General features: G+C 47.3%; 2 protein-coding genes across 2 annotated transcripts in view; both read right to left on the reverse strand.

The window, feature by feature from the left end:
• Positions 1–15,294, reverse strand: part of LOC143766468 (uncharacterized) — a 48,473-nt gene extending 33,179 nt beyond the window's left edge. Inside the window, 6 exon segments of the mRNA XM_077254180.1 lie at positions 11,144–11,234; positions 11,433–11,530; positions 11,614–11,737; positions 11,821–12,000; positions 12,130–12,278; positions 14,932–15,294. Of these exon segments, the coding sequence (XP_077110295.1) occupies positions 11,144–11,234; positions 11,433–11,530; positions 11,614–11,737; positions 11,821–12,000; positions 12,130–12,207 (571 nt within the window). The 5' untranslated portion in view covers positions 12,208–12,278; positions 14,932–15,294.
• Positions 1–16,894, reverse strand: part of LOC143766445 (uncharacterized) — a 459,812-nt gene that overhangs the window by 339,631 nt on the left and 103,287 nt on the right. The gene's annotated exons all lie outside the window — the stretch shown is intronic.

Consider the following 16,894-nt stretch of genomic DNA (forward strand, 5'->3'; position numbering starts at 1 on the left):
TCCATTGCTGCTACCATCTTGCCCAGGACCCCATGCCGAATCGGATGCAGTGAGGACGTGGGCGACAAAGTACCCAGGCTCCCGGCTGAAGAGCTAAGACCTTGCCTTGAGAGAGAATCGCCAACCCTCAGGAGATGTCCAGTGTCATTCCTAAAAATGAAATCTGGTGATCTGGAACAGGGGATTATTATTATTAAAAAAAAAACGTATGAGAGTGTTTGGTCCTCTTGAAGGACACCTCATGATCCGGGATGGAATTAGAGTCCTTGTCAATCTTCAAAGTCTGGTTGACTGCCTCAATGAGACCATCCATCGTCGCCTGATAATCCGGAGAATTATTATTTATTTAAATAGCACCATTGATTCCATGGTGCTGTACATGAGAAGGGGTTACATACAAATTACAGATATCACTTACAGTAAGCAAACTAACAATTACAGACTGATACAGAGGGGCGAGGACCCTGCCCTTACGGGCTTACATTCTACAGGATGGTGGGGATGGAGACAATAGGTTGAGGGTTGCAGGAGCTCCGGTGTTGGTGAGACGGTAGAATGTAGATCAAGCGGCATATTGGTATCTGACTCAGTCCTGGTTACTACGAACCCGGAGTGAGGGGGAGTGTAAAACGGGGCTCATGGATACCGAGGCACAAGAGGGCCTGGGAGACGTGCTATGGATCCGTTTCCTAGATGCCTGTGCAGTTTTTGACTGAGTAGTAACAGACACAGAAATGACACCTATATAAAAGATATTATCAAAATAAAGGTGGAATAAATATCCAAAAATGATAGTTATTGGGTCACCCCGTGTGCCAAAGTTATAGTGTAAAAACACTACCTAGGAGGAAAAGCTGCACCGAAACACAAAGTTGGACCAATAAGGAAGTGACAGGGAATAATTATCGTGAAATTAATTTTTATTTGGTAGCAATAGTGACAAGCATAAAATTATATATATTAAAAAATGTATATATTGTAATTATATAGTACAATACAAAACTTGTGCACAAATAAGCCGCATATAATAAGGCAAGCCAATTTATATCGAGGATAAAGGGCAATCAATGGCATATATTATCCAGGAATAATGGATAAAATTATATATGTGCAAGAAAAGCAGTCAAATATAAAACAATCACAAAACACATATATAATTTTATCCATTATTCCTGGATAATAACTATATAATTACAATATATACATTTTTTAATATATATAATTTTATGCTTGTCACTATTGCTACCAAATAAAAATTAATTTCAAGATAGTTTTTGACTGAGAACGGACCCTGCTGGCTGATGGTTCCTGTGAAGTAGAGAAACATTCTAAGACAGGCAGACAAATGTCCCGACCCGTGACGGGATCTTGAAGGGATTCAATTGCTTTAGTCAGAAAAGCCATGGACCGACAGCGACAAAGCCAATTCAGGGGGACTAGGTACACTGGGTTCGGTGGCGGCGGAAGGCTCCTGAGCGCACTCAGGCTCACAGGCCTTGCAGAGTGGAGTACTCTGTCCCTGTGGTAACGCAGACTAGCAGGTGGTACAAGAGGTGAAAAACACTGTTATCTTTTTTGGAAGTCTTAGAGAGTGACATGGTATACCCCAGAATGTCCCTGATCCTGCTGATATGCTCCAATAGGGAGGATAGTGTGTTGTAAGGCTGAGTGACTATTGCAGAGAAGGGCTAATAAGTTGTATATGGCACAGCCCAGAGATCTTACACCGGTCCTGTGGCCCTGAGTGAGTGGTAGTCATGATGAGGTACAGGCAGGCTGTACGAAAAGGGAGCCGGCCTGTTGATAGAGTCCGCTGTCAAAATTACAGAGGGACCGTGGGGAGTGCCACAGTACGTGACCAGGCTTCACGTGTGGATAGGTGGCCGATGGGGAAAGATGGCCACCGAGAATTGCAAGGGAAAGTCTGGTCGTGTGCGAGACTCGCCAAGAAGAGGGCAGATCTGGCGCCGTGACATCATAAGATGGGGTGGAACTTCATGTTGTGGCCTAGAATATGCCGGTCGGAACGCACCCAAAGGAAGGGGAGGCCAAGGTGATAGCGCTTAAAGTGCTGTTGCAGGAGCCCTCCGCCGGTGCCTTCGCACACACCGTACTGCGTCCGAGGCCCACACTTACCAGCTTTGTGCATCTCGGTATGGAAACTGCAGCAGCGCAAGACCCGGACTGTGGAATCGATCCTGCCATACAGGCCAGCTGCAGCTTGGACGGTGCAGGGAGCCCTCCATCCACCATACCTTTGACAGAGAGGAATAGAAGGACCATCCGCCTTCCTTCCATCACCGCTGTTCATTCAGTGGCGATGCAGTGGGGGCCGCACAGACGCTATAAGTGCCTCTGGGGTTATCTCCCCGAGGATGGGTCAGGGCTTTTGGTCTGGCACTAAAAGCGGAAAGGGCCTGGATGCAGACGGGAGTACATGGAGGCAACCCTCCATGTTCCCATATGTTGTAGGTGTGAGGAGAGCAGTGCCCTGAAGGGAACTGTCACCCTTAAAAATGTATACTGCAAAGGAGGAGCTAATCTTTTTGTGCTTACTTATTGTCAGCCTCCTAGTGGCAGCAGCATAACACCCATGGTCCTGAGTCCCCCAATGAGGCGAAGGTTAAATGACAAGTTATGTAAACAATCATTTACCAAAAAAATGTCAGTTCACAGTTTAATAGAAAACCTCATGGCATGAACCAGTGGAGTGTTGAATACAACTGTTTGCTCATTCTGCCTTCCAAATATGGAATAAAAAGCCACCAAACAATGTTATGTAGACAAAAGACGAAGTTACTTACTGGTAACGGGATTTCTCAGAGCCCATGACAGCACCACTGAGAGTCCAGAATTAGTCCCAGGAATTCCTGTGCTGTGCTTGGCTCTAATCTTGACTTTTTCAGGGTCAGGAGCCAGCCCAGATCTACTAGGGTATTTATTACTCTGCTCAGCTGCTTACTGCAGTTTTGAGCTGAGTCGGCCACTATCAAAAAGTCGTCCAGATAGGGAACTATCAAAATGTCTTGTTCCCACAGATGTGCCATCATTTCTGCCACTAGTTTGGTAAATACCAGAGGGGCTGTTGATAATCCAAAGGGGAGGGCCTTGTTCTGAAACTCCCTTATTTCCCCTTTTATGGAAACAGCTAGCCTGAGAAATCTCTGGGACTCTCTGTGAATGGAGACATATTAGTAAGCATTGCTTAAATCCAGAACAGTCATGAAATAATCCGGAAAAAGTACTTTCATGGTTCATTTTATTGATTCCATCTTGACTTTGATTCTTTATATAGCTGTTTAGTTTCCGCATGTTTATGATTGTCCAGTAAGACCCATCTGGTTTGGACACCAGAAACAGAGGGAAGTAGAATCCATTCCCCTCTTCTTGAGGAGGAACTTCTTGAAGAACGGCTTTGTTTACGAGTTCCATAACCTCGCATTCCAGGGCTGCTTGTTCTTTTGGAGAGGATCATAGCGGAGTTAATGCAAAATTCTGGGGAGGGAGGGAGTGGAAGTCTATCTGAAAGCCCGCCCCAACCAGATTCAGTATCCAGGGGCTGTTTGAGATATTTTCCCAGGCCTGAAGGAAACTGGAGAATCTTCCCCCCAGCAGGGGAAAACCATCACAGAGGATTTTTTATTTCTAGAGGGATTTCCGAAGAGGAATCCCTTGTCTCTCCTTTTCCCTTCCTCCCATCCTTTTTGCTCCCTTTTGCACGATCCACCTGCTGCTATTAACTAGGTAAATGCTGCTGTGGTTAGCTAGTTAAATGCCGCTCATAGCAATGCTGTAATTCTACTACATAGGAGTGATCTGAGCATCGCTCCTACAGTACAGACCAAAAGTTTGGACACACCTTATTTAAAGATTTTTCTGTATTTTCAAAGCAGCTAAGTAAAGAAAAACGAGTGGCCATCACTACTTTAAGAAATGAAGGTCAGTCAGTCCGAAAAATTGGGAAAACTTTGAAAGTGTCCCCAAGTGCAGTTGCAAAAACCATCAAGCACTACAAAGAAACTGGCTCACATGAGGACCACCCCAGGAAAGGAAGACCAAGAGTCACCTCTGCTTCTGACGATAAGTTTATCCGAGTCACCAGCCTCAGAAATCACAGGTTAACAGCAGCTCAGATTAGAGACCTGGTCAATGCCACACAGAATTCTAGCAGCAGACACATCTCTACAACAACTGTTAAGAGGAGACTTTGTGCAGCAGTCCTTCATGGCAAAACAGCTGCTAGGAACCCACTGCTAAGGACAGGCAACAAGCAGAAGAGACTTATTTGGGCTAAAGAACACAAGGAATGGACATTAGACCAGTGGAAATCTGTGCTTTGGTCTGATGAGTCCAAATTTGAGATCTTTTGTTCCAACCACCGTGTCTTTGTGCGACGCAGAAAAGGTGAACGGATGGACTCTACATGCCTTGGTTCCCACCGTGAAGCATGAAGGAGGATTTGTGATGTTGTGTGGGTGCTTTGCTGGTGACACTGTTGGGGATTTATTAAAAATTGAAGGCATACTGAACCAGCATGGCTACCACAGAATCTTGCAGCGGCATGCTATTCCATCCGGTTTGCGTTTAGTTGGACCATCATTTATTTTTCAACAGGACAATGACCCCAAACACACCTCCAGTCTGTGTAAGGGCTATTTGACCAAGAAGGAGAGTGATGGGGTGCTACGCCAGATGACCTGGCCTCCACAGTCACCAGACCTGAACCCAATCGAGATGGTTTGGGGTGAGCTGGACCGCAGAGTGAAGGCAAAAGGGCCAACAAGTGCTAAGCATCTCTGGGAACTCCTTCAAGATTGTTGGAATACCATTCCCGGTGACTACCTCTTGAAGCTCTTCAAGAGAATGCCAAGAGTGTGCAATGTAGTCATCAAAGCAAAAGGTGGCTACTTTGAATAACCTAGAATATAAGACATAATTTCAGTTGTTTTACACTTTTTTGTTAAGTATATAATTCCACATGTGTTAATTCATAGGTTTGATGCCTTCAGTGTGAATGTACAATTTTCATAGTCATGAAAATACAGAAAATTCTTTAAATGAGAAGGTGTGTCCAAACGTTTGGTCTATACTGTATGTAGCAGAGCCGATCAGGCTATACCAGCTTCTAGCCTCCCATCGAGGCTATTGAAGCATGGCAAAAGTAAAAAAAAAAAAAAAAGTTTTAAAATATGAAAAAAAATATATATATATATAAAAGTTCAAATCACCCCCCTTTCAGCAAAGTAAAAATAAAAAAAATAAAAAAATCAAACCTACACATATTTGGTATCACCGCGTTCAGAATCGCTTGATCTATCAATAGAAAAAAGAATTAACCTGATCGCTAAACGGCGTAGTGAGAAAAAAAAAAAAAAGAGAGTCAAAACACCAGATAAACGTTTTTTTGTTCGCTGCGACATTGCATTAAAATGCAATGATGGGCGATCAAAAGAACGTATCTGCACAAAAATGGTATCATTAAAAACGTCAGCTTGGGGTGCAAAAAATAAGCCCTCACCCAGCCCGAGATCCTGAAAAATGGAGACACTACGGGTCTCGGAAAATTGCACAATTTTTTTTAGCAAAGTTTGGAATTTTTGTCACCACTTAGATAAAAAAGAAACTAGGCATGTTTGGTGTCTATGAACTTGTAATGACCTGGAGAATCATATTGGCAGGTCAGTTTTAGCATTTAGTGAACCTAGCAAAAAAGCCAAACAAAAAACCAGTGTGGGATTGCACTTTTTTTTGCAATTTCACGTCACTTGGAATTTTTTTCCCGCTTTCTAGTACCCGACATTGTAAAACCATAAGAGTCGTTCAAAAGTACAACTCGTCCCACAAAAAATAAGCCCTCACGTGGGCATATTGATGAAAAAATAAAAAAGTTATGGTCAGGGAAGGATGGGAGCAAAAAATTAAAACGCAAGACTGAAAAAAGCTCAATATTGCCATGTGAGGGCTTGGTTTTTGCGGGATGAGTTGTACTTTGGGAAACACCATTGGTTTTACCATGTTGTGTACTAGAAAACGGGGAAAAAAATTCCAAGTAAGGTGAAATTGCAAAAAAAAGTGCAATCCCACACTGTTTTTTTGTTTGGCTGTTTTACTAGGTTCACTAAATGCTAAAACTGGACATTATGAGTCCATAGACACCAAACATGTCTAGGTTATTTTTTATCTAAGTGGTGAAAAAAAAAATTCAAACTTTGTTCAAAATTTTTTTTTTTAAATTGCGATTTTTCGTGATCTCGGGTTGGGTGAGGGCTTATGTTTTGGGTGCTGAGCTGACATTTTTAACGATACCATTTTGGTGCAGATATAATCTTTTGATTGCCCATTATTACATTTTAATGCAATGTTGTGGCGACCAAACGTAATTTTGGCGTTTTGACTTTTTTTTCTCGCTACACTGTATAGCGATCAGGTTCATTTTTTTTTTCATTGATCGGGCGATTCTGAACACGGCGATACGAAATATGTGTAGGTTTGGTTTTATTTTTATTGTTTTATTTTGAATGGGGCGAAAGGGGGGTAATTTGAACTTTTATATTTTTAAAAACATTTTTTATTACTTTTTGCAATTAATAAACAGGAGACTAGAGACTGCTATACCCCAATTGGCTCTGCTACATAGAAGCGATGTTCAGATTGCCTCTATAAGGCCGGGGTCACACTTGCGAGTGTAATGGAGTCTCTCGCACCAATACCCGACACTGCCGCTGGCACTTGGGTCTGGAGTGTGCGGCTGCATGTATTTCTATGCAGCCGCACACTCCGGTCCCGAGTGCCGGCGGCAGTGCCGGGTATTGATGCGCGAGTTTCTCACATCACACTCGCAAGTGTGACCCCGCAGCAGGCAGCTGGAGATCGCGGCGGCCATTTTCCTGAAGCCGAAATCTAAATCTGCGAACTCGGCTTCATGAAAATGGCCGCCGCGATCTCCAAATCTGCGAACTCGGCTTCAGGAAAATGGCCGCCACGATCTCCATCTGCGCACGCGTGGCCTCCCGCGGCCATTTTCCTGAAGCCCCGGGAAGCAGAGCACTCCATCTGTGCACGCGCAGCCTCAGGGAGATGTCCGCCGCCACCGATAAACCGGTGATTAACCCGGCTCTGCTGCTCACAGCGCATTCCGGGCCGCTGCGTCACCTCACCTGTGGAAGGGACCCTGCGCACGCCATACCGCACCTCTGCCGCCGCACCTCTGCCACCGGCACCACACCACTGCGGGTAAGCCTGCATTACGACTATAAGACGCACCCCCTATTTTCCCCCCTTTTTTTGGGGGAAAAAGTGCGTCTTGTAGTCCGAAAAATACGGTAGTTTATCACAATCCTCATTGAAGTTAGACGGTATTAAGAAAGAAATAGAAAATTCAGTATAAAGGGAAACTCTTATTATTGTACAGAAATTCACACTTGGCCTCACTGCACATTTAATGTTATCGATCCTAAAAGTGAAGTTTGGCCAGAAAGACTGGACCTGGTCTTGTAGGGACCATATGAGCACATTCAGCAGCACAGAAGGGAGAGAAGGTAGATTCATCCAATAAGATCTCAGGGTTCTTGGAAGCCAACAGCATCATTACCCTCCGCTTTCTCTTACAGACCCATCATAATGTTTTCTTCAAGTGATTTTCTAACTTGTCAGCACATTCTACATACACTGTCATTTGGCTTTGTAGTTTACAGATCTGGACAGGAAACGGTCAGTGTCTTCTAATTTCAAGGGGGTAGGTGGATCCTCCAGGCTATACGTTCTATATAAAAGGGCTTTTAATGCCCAAAGTCATTTGAACAGTTTTGAGTGGAGGAGAATGTTGTGGTCAAGAGGTAAAATGGTGATCACACGATTGTGGTACGGCCGACTACACCACCGATAAAGCAGCCACAGCCGGTGACTTAGAAGAATCTGTGACTTCCCTGCATTTAGTGGTCACTACTCACCTGGGAAAACTAAACAAGCAGGGGCGTAACTACCGCGGTCGCAGCGGTCGCCATTGCGACCGGGCCCCGCAGGTCAGGGGCCCCTGCCGGCAGGTCTGAGCAGGGCCAGGCTGGCCATCGGGCACTTCTGGCAAATGCCAGAAGAGCCGATGCCAGTAGGGGCCGCTGCACTGTTCCTCCCCCGGAACCCCCCCAGTGCCGCCGCCGCCGCCGCATTTAACTATACCGGCGTCTATGACACCGGTATAGTTCAATGCAATGATGGGAGGAGAGAGCGTCACCTGACGCTTCCTCTCCCATCATTCCCCGCTCTGCCTCTGACAGTACACTGCGGGTGCGCGATGACGTCATATCATCGCGCACCTGCAGTGTCCTGGGCAGACTGCAGCCGCCAGGAGCAGCGCGGGCAAAAGGAAAGGTGAGGAGAGTTTTTTTTTTTTTTTCTTTTTAACCGGACTGTGGGGCCATTATCGGGGGGGGGGGGGATGAGATGAGATGTGGGCTGTGCTCTATATACCCCTGTGCGGGCTGTGCTGTATATACCCCTGTGGGGGCTGTGCTGTATATATCCCTGTGCGGGCTCTGCTGTATATACCCCTGTGGGGGCTGTGCTGTATATATCCCTGTGCGGGCTCTGCTGTATATATCCCTGTGCGGGCTCTGCTGTATATACCACTCTGCGGGCTCTGCTGTATATACCACTGTGCGGGCTCTGCTGTATATACCACTGTGCGGGCTCTGCTGTATATACCACTGTGCGGGCTCTGCTGTATATACCACTGTGCGGGCTCTGCTGTATATACCACTGTGCGGGCTGTGCTCTATATACCACTGTGCGGGCTCTGCTGTATATAACACTGTGCGGGCTGTGCTGTATATACCACTGTGCGGGCTGTGCTGGATATACCACTGTGCGGTCTCTGCTGGATATACCACTGTGCGGTCTGTGCTGGATATACCACTGTGCGGTCTGTGCTGGATATACCACTGTGCGGTCTGTGCTGGATATACCACTGTGCGGTCTGTGCTGGATATACCACTGTGCGGTCTGTGCTGGATATACCACTGTGCGGTCTGTGCTGGATATACCACTGTGAGGGCTGTGCTGGATATACCACTGTGCGGTCTGTGCTGGATATACCACTGTGCGGTCTGTGCTGGATATACCACTGTGCGGTCTGTGCTGGATATACCACTGTGCGGGCTGTGCTGGATATACCACTGTGCGGGCTGTGCTGGATATACCACTGTGCGGGCTGTGCTGGATATACCACTGTGCGGTCTGTGCTGGATATACCACTGTGAGGGCTGTGCTCTATATACCCCCTGTGCTGGCTGTGCTGTATATACCCCTGTGCGGGCTGTGCTGTATATACCCCTGTGCGGGCTGTGCTGTATATACCCCTGTGCGGGCTGTGCTGGATATACCACTGTGAGGGCTGTGCTGGATATACCACTGTGCGGTCTGTGCTGGATATACCACTGTGCGGGCTCTGCTGTATATACCACTGTGCGGGCTCTGCTGTATATAACACTGTGCGGGCTGTGCTCTATATACCACTGTGCGGGCTCTGCTGTATATAACACTGTGCGGGCTGTGCTGTATATACCACTGTGCGGTCTGTGCTGGATATACCACTGTGCGGTCTGTGCTGGATATACCACTGTGCGGTCTGTGCTGGATATACCACTGTGCGGTCTGTGCTGGATATACCACTGTGCGGTCTGTGCTGGATATACCACTGTGCGGGCTGTGCTGGATATACCCCTGTGCGGGCTGTGCTGTATATACCCCTGTGCGGGCTCTGCTGTATATACCACTGTGCGGGCTCTGCTGTATATAACACTGTGCGGGCTGTGCTGTATATACCACTGTGCGGTCTGTGCTGGATATACCACTGTGCGGTCTGTGCTGGATATACCACTGTGCGGTCTGTGCTGGATATACCACTGTGCGGTCTGTGCTGGATATACCACTGTGCGGTCTGTGCTGGATATACCACTGTGCGGGCTGTGCTGGATATACCACTGTGCGGGCTGTGCTGGATATATCACTGTGCGGGCTGTGCTGGCACCCAACACCATGTTGCAGTGCAGGAGATTCCTGCAACAGTCCGAGGTGTATCTAGGGGAAGCGGGGCGGGGGAAGGTGGGGGGGTTGCGGGGGCGGGGGAAGGTGGGGGGGTAGGGGGGGGGCCCCATTTGGAAGTTCGCACCGGGGCCCATAACTTTGTAGTTACGCCACTGTAAACAAGAACTAATTTAAACAATATCTTTATTTCAACACTAGGATAAACAAACCAACACAACCCCTTAAAAAAACCCTTCTGTATAAGACAGGGTTAACTAACTGGCCTGCATGTACATGGGCAGAGAGGAGTGGGATACCTGTTTGAGATCTGGCACCTACACGTCCCTAGGGTACCCCCTACCTATCTGCGGAGGTTGGCACCCTCTTGGACGCAATATGGCGCCCCCCCTCCTCGACGGCTAACCCTCAATGCCCTATGGATCCCTAGTGAACAATTGTTCGTGGACACCTCACACTTGCCCACACCTAGGGCCCAAACTTAACAAGACAGATGCCAGATGAGATTTTCACCAAAGTGCCACAATGACAAGCAAACACACTGCCTCTCAAGGTTCAGTTGGATAACATATGGCACACCTAGCCGTCTGCTCTAAGCCTCCTTCACTGGCTATTACACCCTTATGTGTCCCTGCCCGGACTGCCCTGCCTGACAGCGGAGGTTGGTACCCTCTTGAACGCAAAGTGGCGCCCCCGCTCCTCGGCGGCTGTCCCTTGGATGCCCTAGACAAGTCCCTACAAACAATTGAACCTGCTAAAGGAAAGTGCCTATGGGGCTATACTAGTGGGCTACAATATAAGCATAAGGCAGTATCAACAAATAATGCACAGTGAGTCAGACCCAGTATCCATATGACATATATCGACTCTGTTTGTGAATTTATCACAAAAAACAAAGGAGATACAATACTCTCTATATACTAAAGGCACATAGATACAATATCAATATTAGCTTAGAGTGTATACATGGTGAAAAAATCAAAGAAATAAATAGTTAAAAATCTGATGCACTTATCTGCGCCCAGATCTCGCCACCGATAAAGCAGCCACAGCCGGTGACTGAGAAGAATCTGTGACTTCTCTGCATTTAGTGGTCACTACTCACCTCGGTAGTCATATGTAGGAATCTCCTCTTTACATCGCTCATCACCCCTCACATATGTCTCTGTAGTATTAATATGGGTCAGATCTTCACCCTGAAATAAATATTGTAAAAGTCACAGACAGATGGAGAAGTCACATCTATGATCAGCTCTAATCCTGCCATCTCCACCGTTCTCATTACACAAGTATAAAACATATAATACTGGTGGATAAAACAAGACTGAGCACAAGACCTTCACAGCCATCTACACATCATAGGGGAGATCTCATGACACCTTCTCTCCATCTACCTGATGATCCTGAGGAGCATTGGGATCTTCTTGTTTACAGTCCTGTGGAAGAAGAGGACGGGGACATCTCTCTGGTGTTGTCCTCTTACTGGATAGATCTGGAGGAAACACATACAGGGACTGAATTCATTCTTCACATACAGATCATTATAGGCTGTGTGTATTTAGTCCTGTCTATTACCTGGTGATGTGAGAGGCTGGGGAACCTCCATCACGACGTCATTATACAGACCTTTGTGTCCTTCAAGATACTCCCACTCCTCCATGGAGAAATAGACAGCGACATCCTGACACCTTATAGGAACCTGACACATACAATGATACCATCATCCCCCCGATCCCTTCATAGCATTACTATTTAATGTCCCAGCATTCCCAGCAGTGTCACCTCTCCGGTCAGCAGCTCAATCATCTTGTAGATGAGTTCTAGGATCTTCTGGTCATTGATGTCCTCATGTATCAGGGGGTGAGGTGGAGGCCCCGTGATTGGGCTCAGGGATCTTCCCCATCCCTCAGACACAGGGTCCTGACAGCGCTCACTAGAGGTCTTCTTCACTACTGTGTAATCCTGGTTATGGAGAGACACATTAATAAATCTCACTACAGACATTTCCAGAGTCCTCACCTCTCCAGTTCTGTCCATCTGTTATTCCCATAGATAAGAATGATGTAATGTGACGTCATCAGAATCTCTCACCTCTCCAGTAAGCCGGAAGAGGATCTCTAGGGTGAGGTGTAATATCCTCTCCGCCATCTTGTCTCTGTCCATATCCATCCTTGATGGGTAAATCAGGAAATTCTCTTCTATAGAAGATCTTCACTGAGAGGATCCGATATTGTAGAGACCTGAATGAGAAGAAGATGAGCCGATGTAACATCATAAAAATCCTGTGTAATAATACAATTACTGGAGATAATAACGGAAACATATAAGAAGATAGAACTTGTAGCTCTTGTATTCTTAGTCTTTTATGTACTGGAACCTAAGTTGAATTATTGACAAAGACATCTCCTCCATGCTCCCAATGACTGGCTATGTTACTCACTGCTTTGGCGACTGATTGGCTGTAGGAATCACAAGTTCATTAGGACTGATGAGAAAATACAGAGATTGGCAGGGACCCAAGAACCTATGGTATTTTTGTTCTTTTACAGTATTTAGTTTTATTGTTTACATCTACTAATAAAACCTATATATTTTAGGCCACAGACAACAATCAGTTTCTCCCTCGGAGTCGGCAGCTGAATACGTTCCTCATAGACTCATCTCCCATAACACTAATTCTCGTCTCATTTACCGACCCTGGAATCGGCATTAGCAATACTGCAGGAGATATTCATTTCACGTGACAGGAGAAATAACTATGATGAGGACGACATCTTCATCTTCTACTGCGGCTCTAGAAACATATTTGTCCAGAATCCATCACTGACTCCATCCCCACCGGCCGTCTATATGAAGGTTTCCCGTCTTCCCCGCACTGTAATCTTCTATCACGTTAGATCTCAGCTCTGAGTCACACACAGAAGTTTGAGGCTTTTATAAAAGACTAGATGGTAGCCAAATTCTAACGCATCGGGTATTCTAGAATATTTATGTAGTTTATTTATGAAGATTTTAGAATAATGCAATTTATACACAGGATTCGGCCGGCCGCGACCAAATAGCGAAGCGTGGTTCAAATCCCGCACCAATTCGCGGCCGGACTGCGCCTGTCGCCGATTGTTTGCGGCCGGCCACGTAGTATATAGCACAGCCACGTAGTATATAACAGCCCACGTAGTAAATAGCACAGCCAAGTAGTATATTGCACAGCCACGTAGTATATAACAGCCCACGTAGTAAATAGCACAGCCACGTAGTATATTGCACAGTCATGTAGTATATAGCACAGCCCACGGAGAATATAGCACAGCCCACGGAGAATATAGCACAGCCACATAGTATATAACACAGCCCACGGAGTATATAGCACAGCCCCCGGAGTGTATAACAGCCCACATAGCATATAACACAGCCACGTAGTATTTAACAGCCCACACACGCAGTATATAACACAGCCCACGTAGTGTATAACACAGCCCACGTAGTATATAGCACAGCTCATGTAGTATATTGCACAGCCACGTAGTATATAGCACAGCTCACGTAGTATATAGCACAGCTCACGTAGTACATAGCACAGCTCACGTAGTACATTGCACAGCCCACATAGTACATTGCACAGCCCACGTAGTACATTGCACAGCCCACGTAGTACATTGCACAGCCCACGTAGTACATTGCACAGCCCACGTAGTACATTGCACAGCCCACGTAGTACATTGCACAGCCCACGTAGCATATTGCACAGCCCACGTAGTATATAGCAATGTGGGCATAATATCCCTGTTAAAAAAAGAATTAAAATAAAAAATAGTTATATATACTCACCTTCTGTTGGCCCCCGGATCCAGGCGAAACGTTTACCGATGCTCCTCGCGCGCTCCGGTCCCAAGAGTGCATTGCGGTCTTGCGAGATGATGACGTAGCGGTCTCGCGAGACCGCTATGTCATCATCTTGCGAGATCGCAATGCATGGAGCAGTCACCGGATCATCGCGAGGAGCGGGAAAGGCCTGTTCTGGATCCGAGGGCCGGCGGACGGTGAGTATATAACTATTTTTTTTATTATTATTATTTTTAACATTAGATCTTTTTACTAACGTTGGTCACACAGGGTTAATAGCAGCATTAACAGAGTGCGTTACACCGCGGCATAAAGCGGTCCGTTAACGCTGCCATTAACCTTGTGTGAGTGCTGACTGGAGGGGAGTATGGAGCGGGCACTGACTGCGGGGAGTAAGGAGCGGCCATTTTGCCGCCGGACTGTGCCCGTTGCTGATTGGTCGTGGCTGTTTTGCCGCGACCAATCAGCGACTTGGGATTTCCATTACAGACAGACCGACAGAAAGATGGAAGTGACCCTTAGACAATTATATAGTAGATGGTTTGTAAAAACAGCAAGACAGGAGATATTTGATGCCAATGTCTCCATGTACAGGGTTTCTTTTTCTCTGGATATGATGCTTTTGGGGGGCATTTTCCCATATGCTTCCATATATTACATGAAAAACATTATACTGTATCTGGAGGCCAAGAAAGGGGCCCCGTACTATGGGAGTAATACATGTTTCCTTGGTTCCCATCTTTCATAGTTGGGTCGTTTGCATCTATCAGCGGAAAAAGAACAAAACCATTGTGATTCTTATAAGGAGACAACACAAACCCCCTAAATATAACATATTATAACAACCCCACAATCTGTGACTCTTCAGGGTAAATCGCTCTCTCACCATTGGATTAGAGCTGATACTATGAAGCTAAAGGGACTAAACAGACTTTGTGTCACCTCCATAAAGGGGCACTTTTCTGTGTTTGTCAGAACTGTCCGAGGATTATTAGAGGTGATAGTTTCCCCCCAATTAGAATGGACACCTGTGGATATTGGGGTCTTTACCTGCTACAGTTCTGGTGGGATTTAATTGGTAAAGTGCTGGAATCACTTTCTCCCAAAGGGTTAAATGTCCTCTGTAACTTCAATGTCTTTCTATGAAGCTTCTTCTCTGAACTTTCTTCCTCTGTTTTCTTCTGTATTTTTATTACTCCCCGGAATCAGGAATGTATTAAGTCCTATAGAAACTGCGGAGAAAGAATCATTTCTAATTCTGTGTTTCCAGGATTCTTCTTGTGGGAATTGGCTGCGATATCCCCTGTGCAATATATTTCTAGTATTAATGCGCCAGGAATGGGGAATCTCCATATCCCTCCACCCGCAGAGCCGCACTCCACATAGAGAATAATGGAGCCTCCAGCACCGACCTCCACCACAGAGCCGCACTCCACATAGAGAATAATGGAGCCTCCAGCACCGACCTCCACCCGCAGAGCCACACTCCACATAGAGAATAATGGAGCCTCCAGCACCGACCTCCACCCGCAGAGCCGCACTCCACATAGAGAATAATGGAGCCTCCAGCACCGACCTCCACCTGCAGAGCCACACTCCACATAGAGAATAATGGAGCCTCCAGCACCGACCTCCACCCGCAGAGCCGCACTCCACATAGAGAATAATGGGGCCTCCAGCACCGACCTCCACCCACAGAGCCGCACTCCACATAGAGAATAATGGAGTCTCCAGCACCGACCTCCACCTGCAGAGCCACACTCCACATAGAGAATAATGGAGCCTCCAGCACCGACCTCCACCCGCAGAGCCGCACTCCACATAGAGAATAATGGAGCCTCCAGCACCGACCTCCACCCACAGAGCAACACTACACATAGAGAATAATGGAGCCTCCAGCACCGACCTCCACCCACAGAGCAACACTACACATAGAGAATAATGGAGCCTCCAGCACCGACCTCCACCCGCAGAGCCGCACTCCACATAGAGAATAATGGAGCCTCCAGCACCGACCTCCACCCGCAGAGCCGCACACCACATAGAGAATAATGGAGCCTCCAGCACCGACCTCCACCCGCAGAGCCGCACTCCACATAGAGAATAATGGAGCCTCCAGCACCGACCTCCACCCGCAGAGCCGCACTGCACATAGAGAATAATGGAGCCTCCAGCACCGACCTCCACCCGCAGAGCCGCACTCCACATAGAGAATAATGGAGCCTCCAGCACCGACCTCCACCCGCAGAGCCGCACTCCACATAGAGAATAATGGAGCCTCCAGCACCGACCTCCACCCGCAGAGCCGCACTCCACATAGAGAATAATGGAGCCTCCAGCACCGACCTCCACCCGCAGAGCCGCACTCCACATAGAGAATAATAGAGCCTCCAGCACCGACCTCCACCCGCAGAGCCGCACTCCACATAGAGAATAATGGAGCCTCCAGCACCGACCTCCACCCGCAGAGCCGCACTCCACATAGGGAATAATGGAGCCTCCAGCACCGACCTCCACCTGCAGAGCGGCACTCCACATAGAGAATAATGGAGCCTCCAGCACCGACCTCCACCCGCAGAGCCGCACTCCACATAGAGAATAATGGAGCCTCCAGCACCGACCTCCACCCGCAGAGCCGCACTCCACATAGAGAATAATGGAGCCTCCAGCACCGACCTCCACCCGCAGAGCCGCACTCAACATAGAGAATAATGGAGCCTCCAGCACCGACCTCCACCCACACTCCACATAGAGAATAATGGGGCCTCCAGCACCGACCTCCACCCGCAGAGCCGCACTCAACATAGAGAATAATGGAGCCTCCAGCACCGACCTCCACCCACACTCCACATAGAGAATAATGGAGCCTCCAGCACCGATCTCCACCCGCAGAGCCACACTCCACATAGAGAATAATGGAGCCTCCAGCACCGACCTCCACCCGCAGAGCCACACTCCACATAGAGAATAATGGAGCCTCCATCACCGACCTCCACCCGCAGAGCCGCACTCC

Source organism: Ranitomeya variabilis, chromosome 4 (assembly GCF_051348905.1).
Source record: "Ranitomeya variabilis isolate aRanVar5 chromosome 4, aRanVar5.hap1, whole genome shotgun sequence".
NCBI lineage: Eukaryota > Metazoa > Chordata > Amphibia > Anura > Dendrobatidae > Ranitomeya > Ranitomeya variabilis.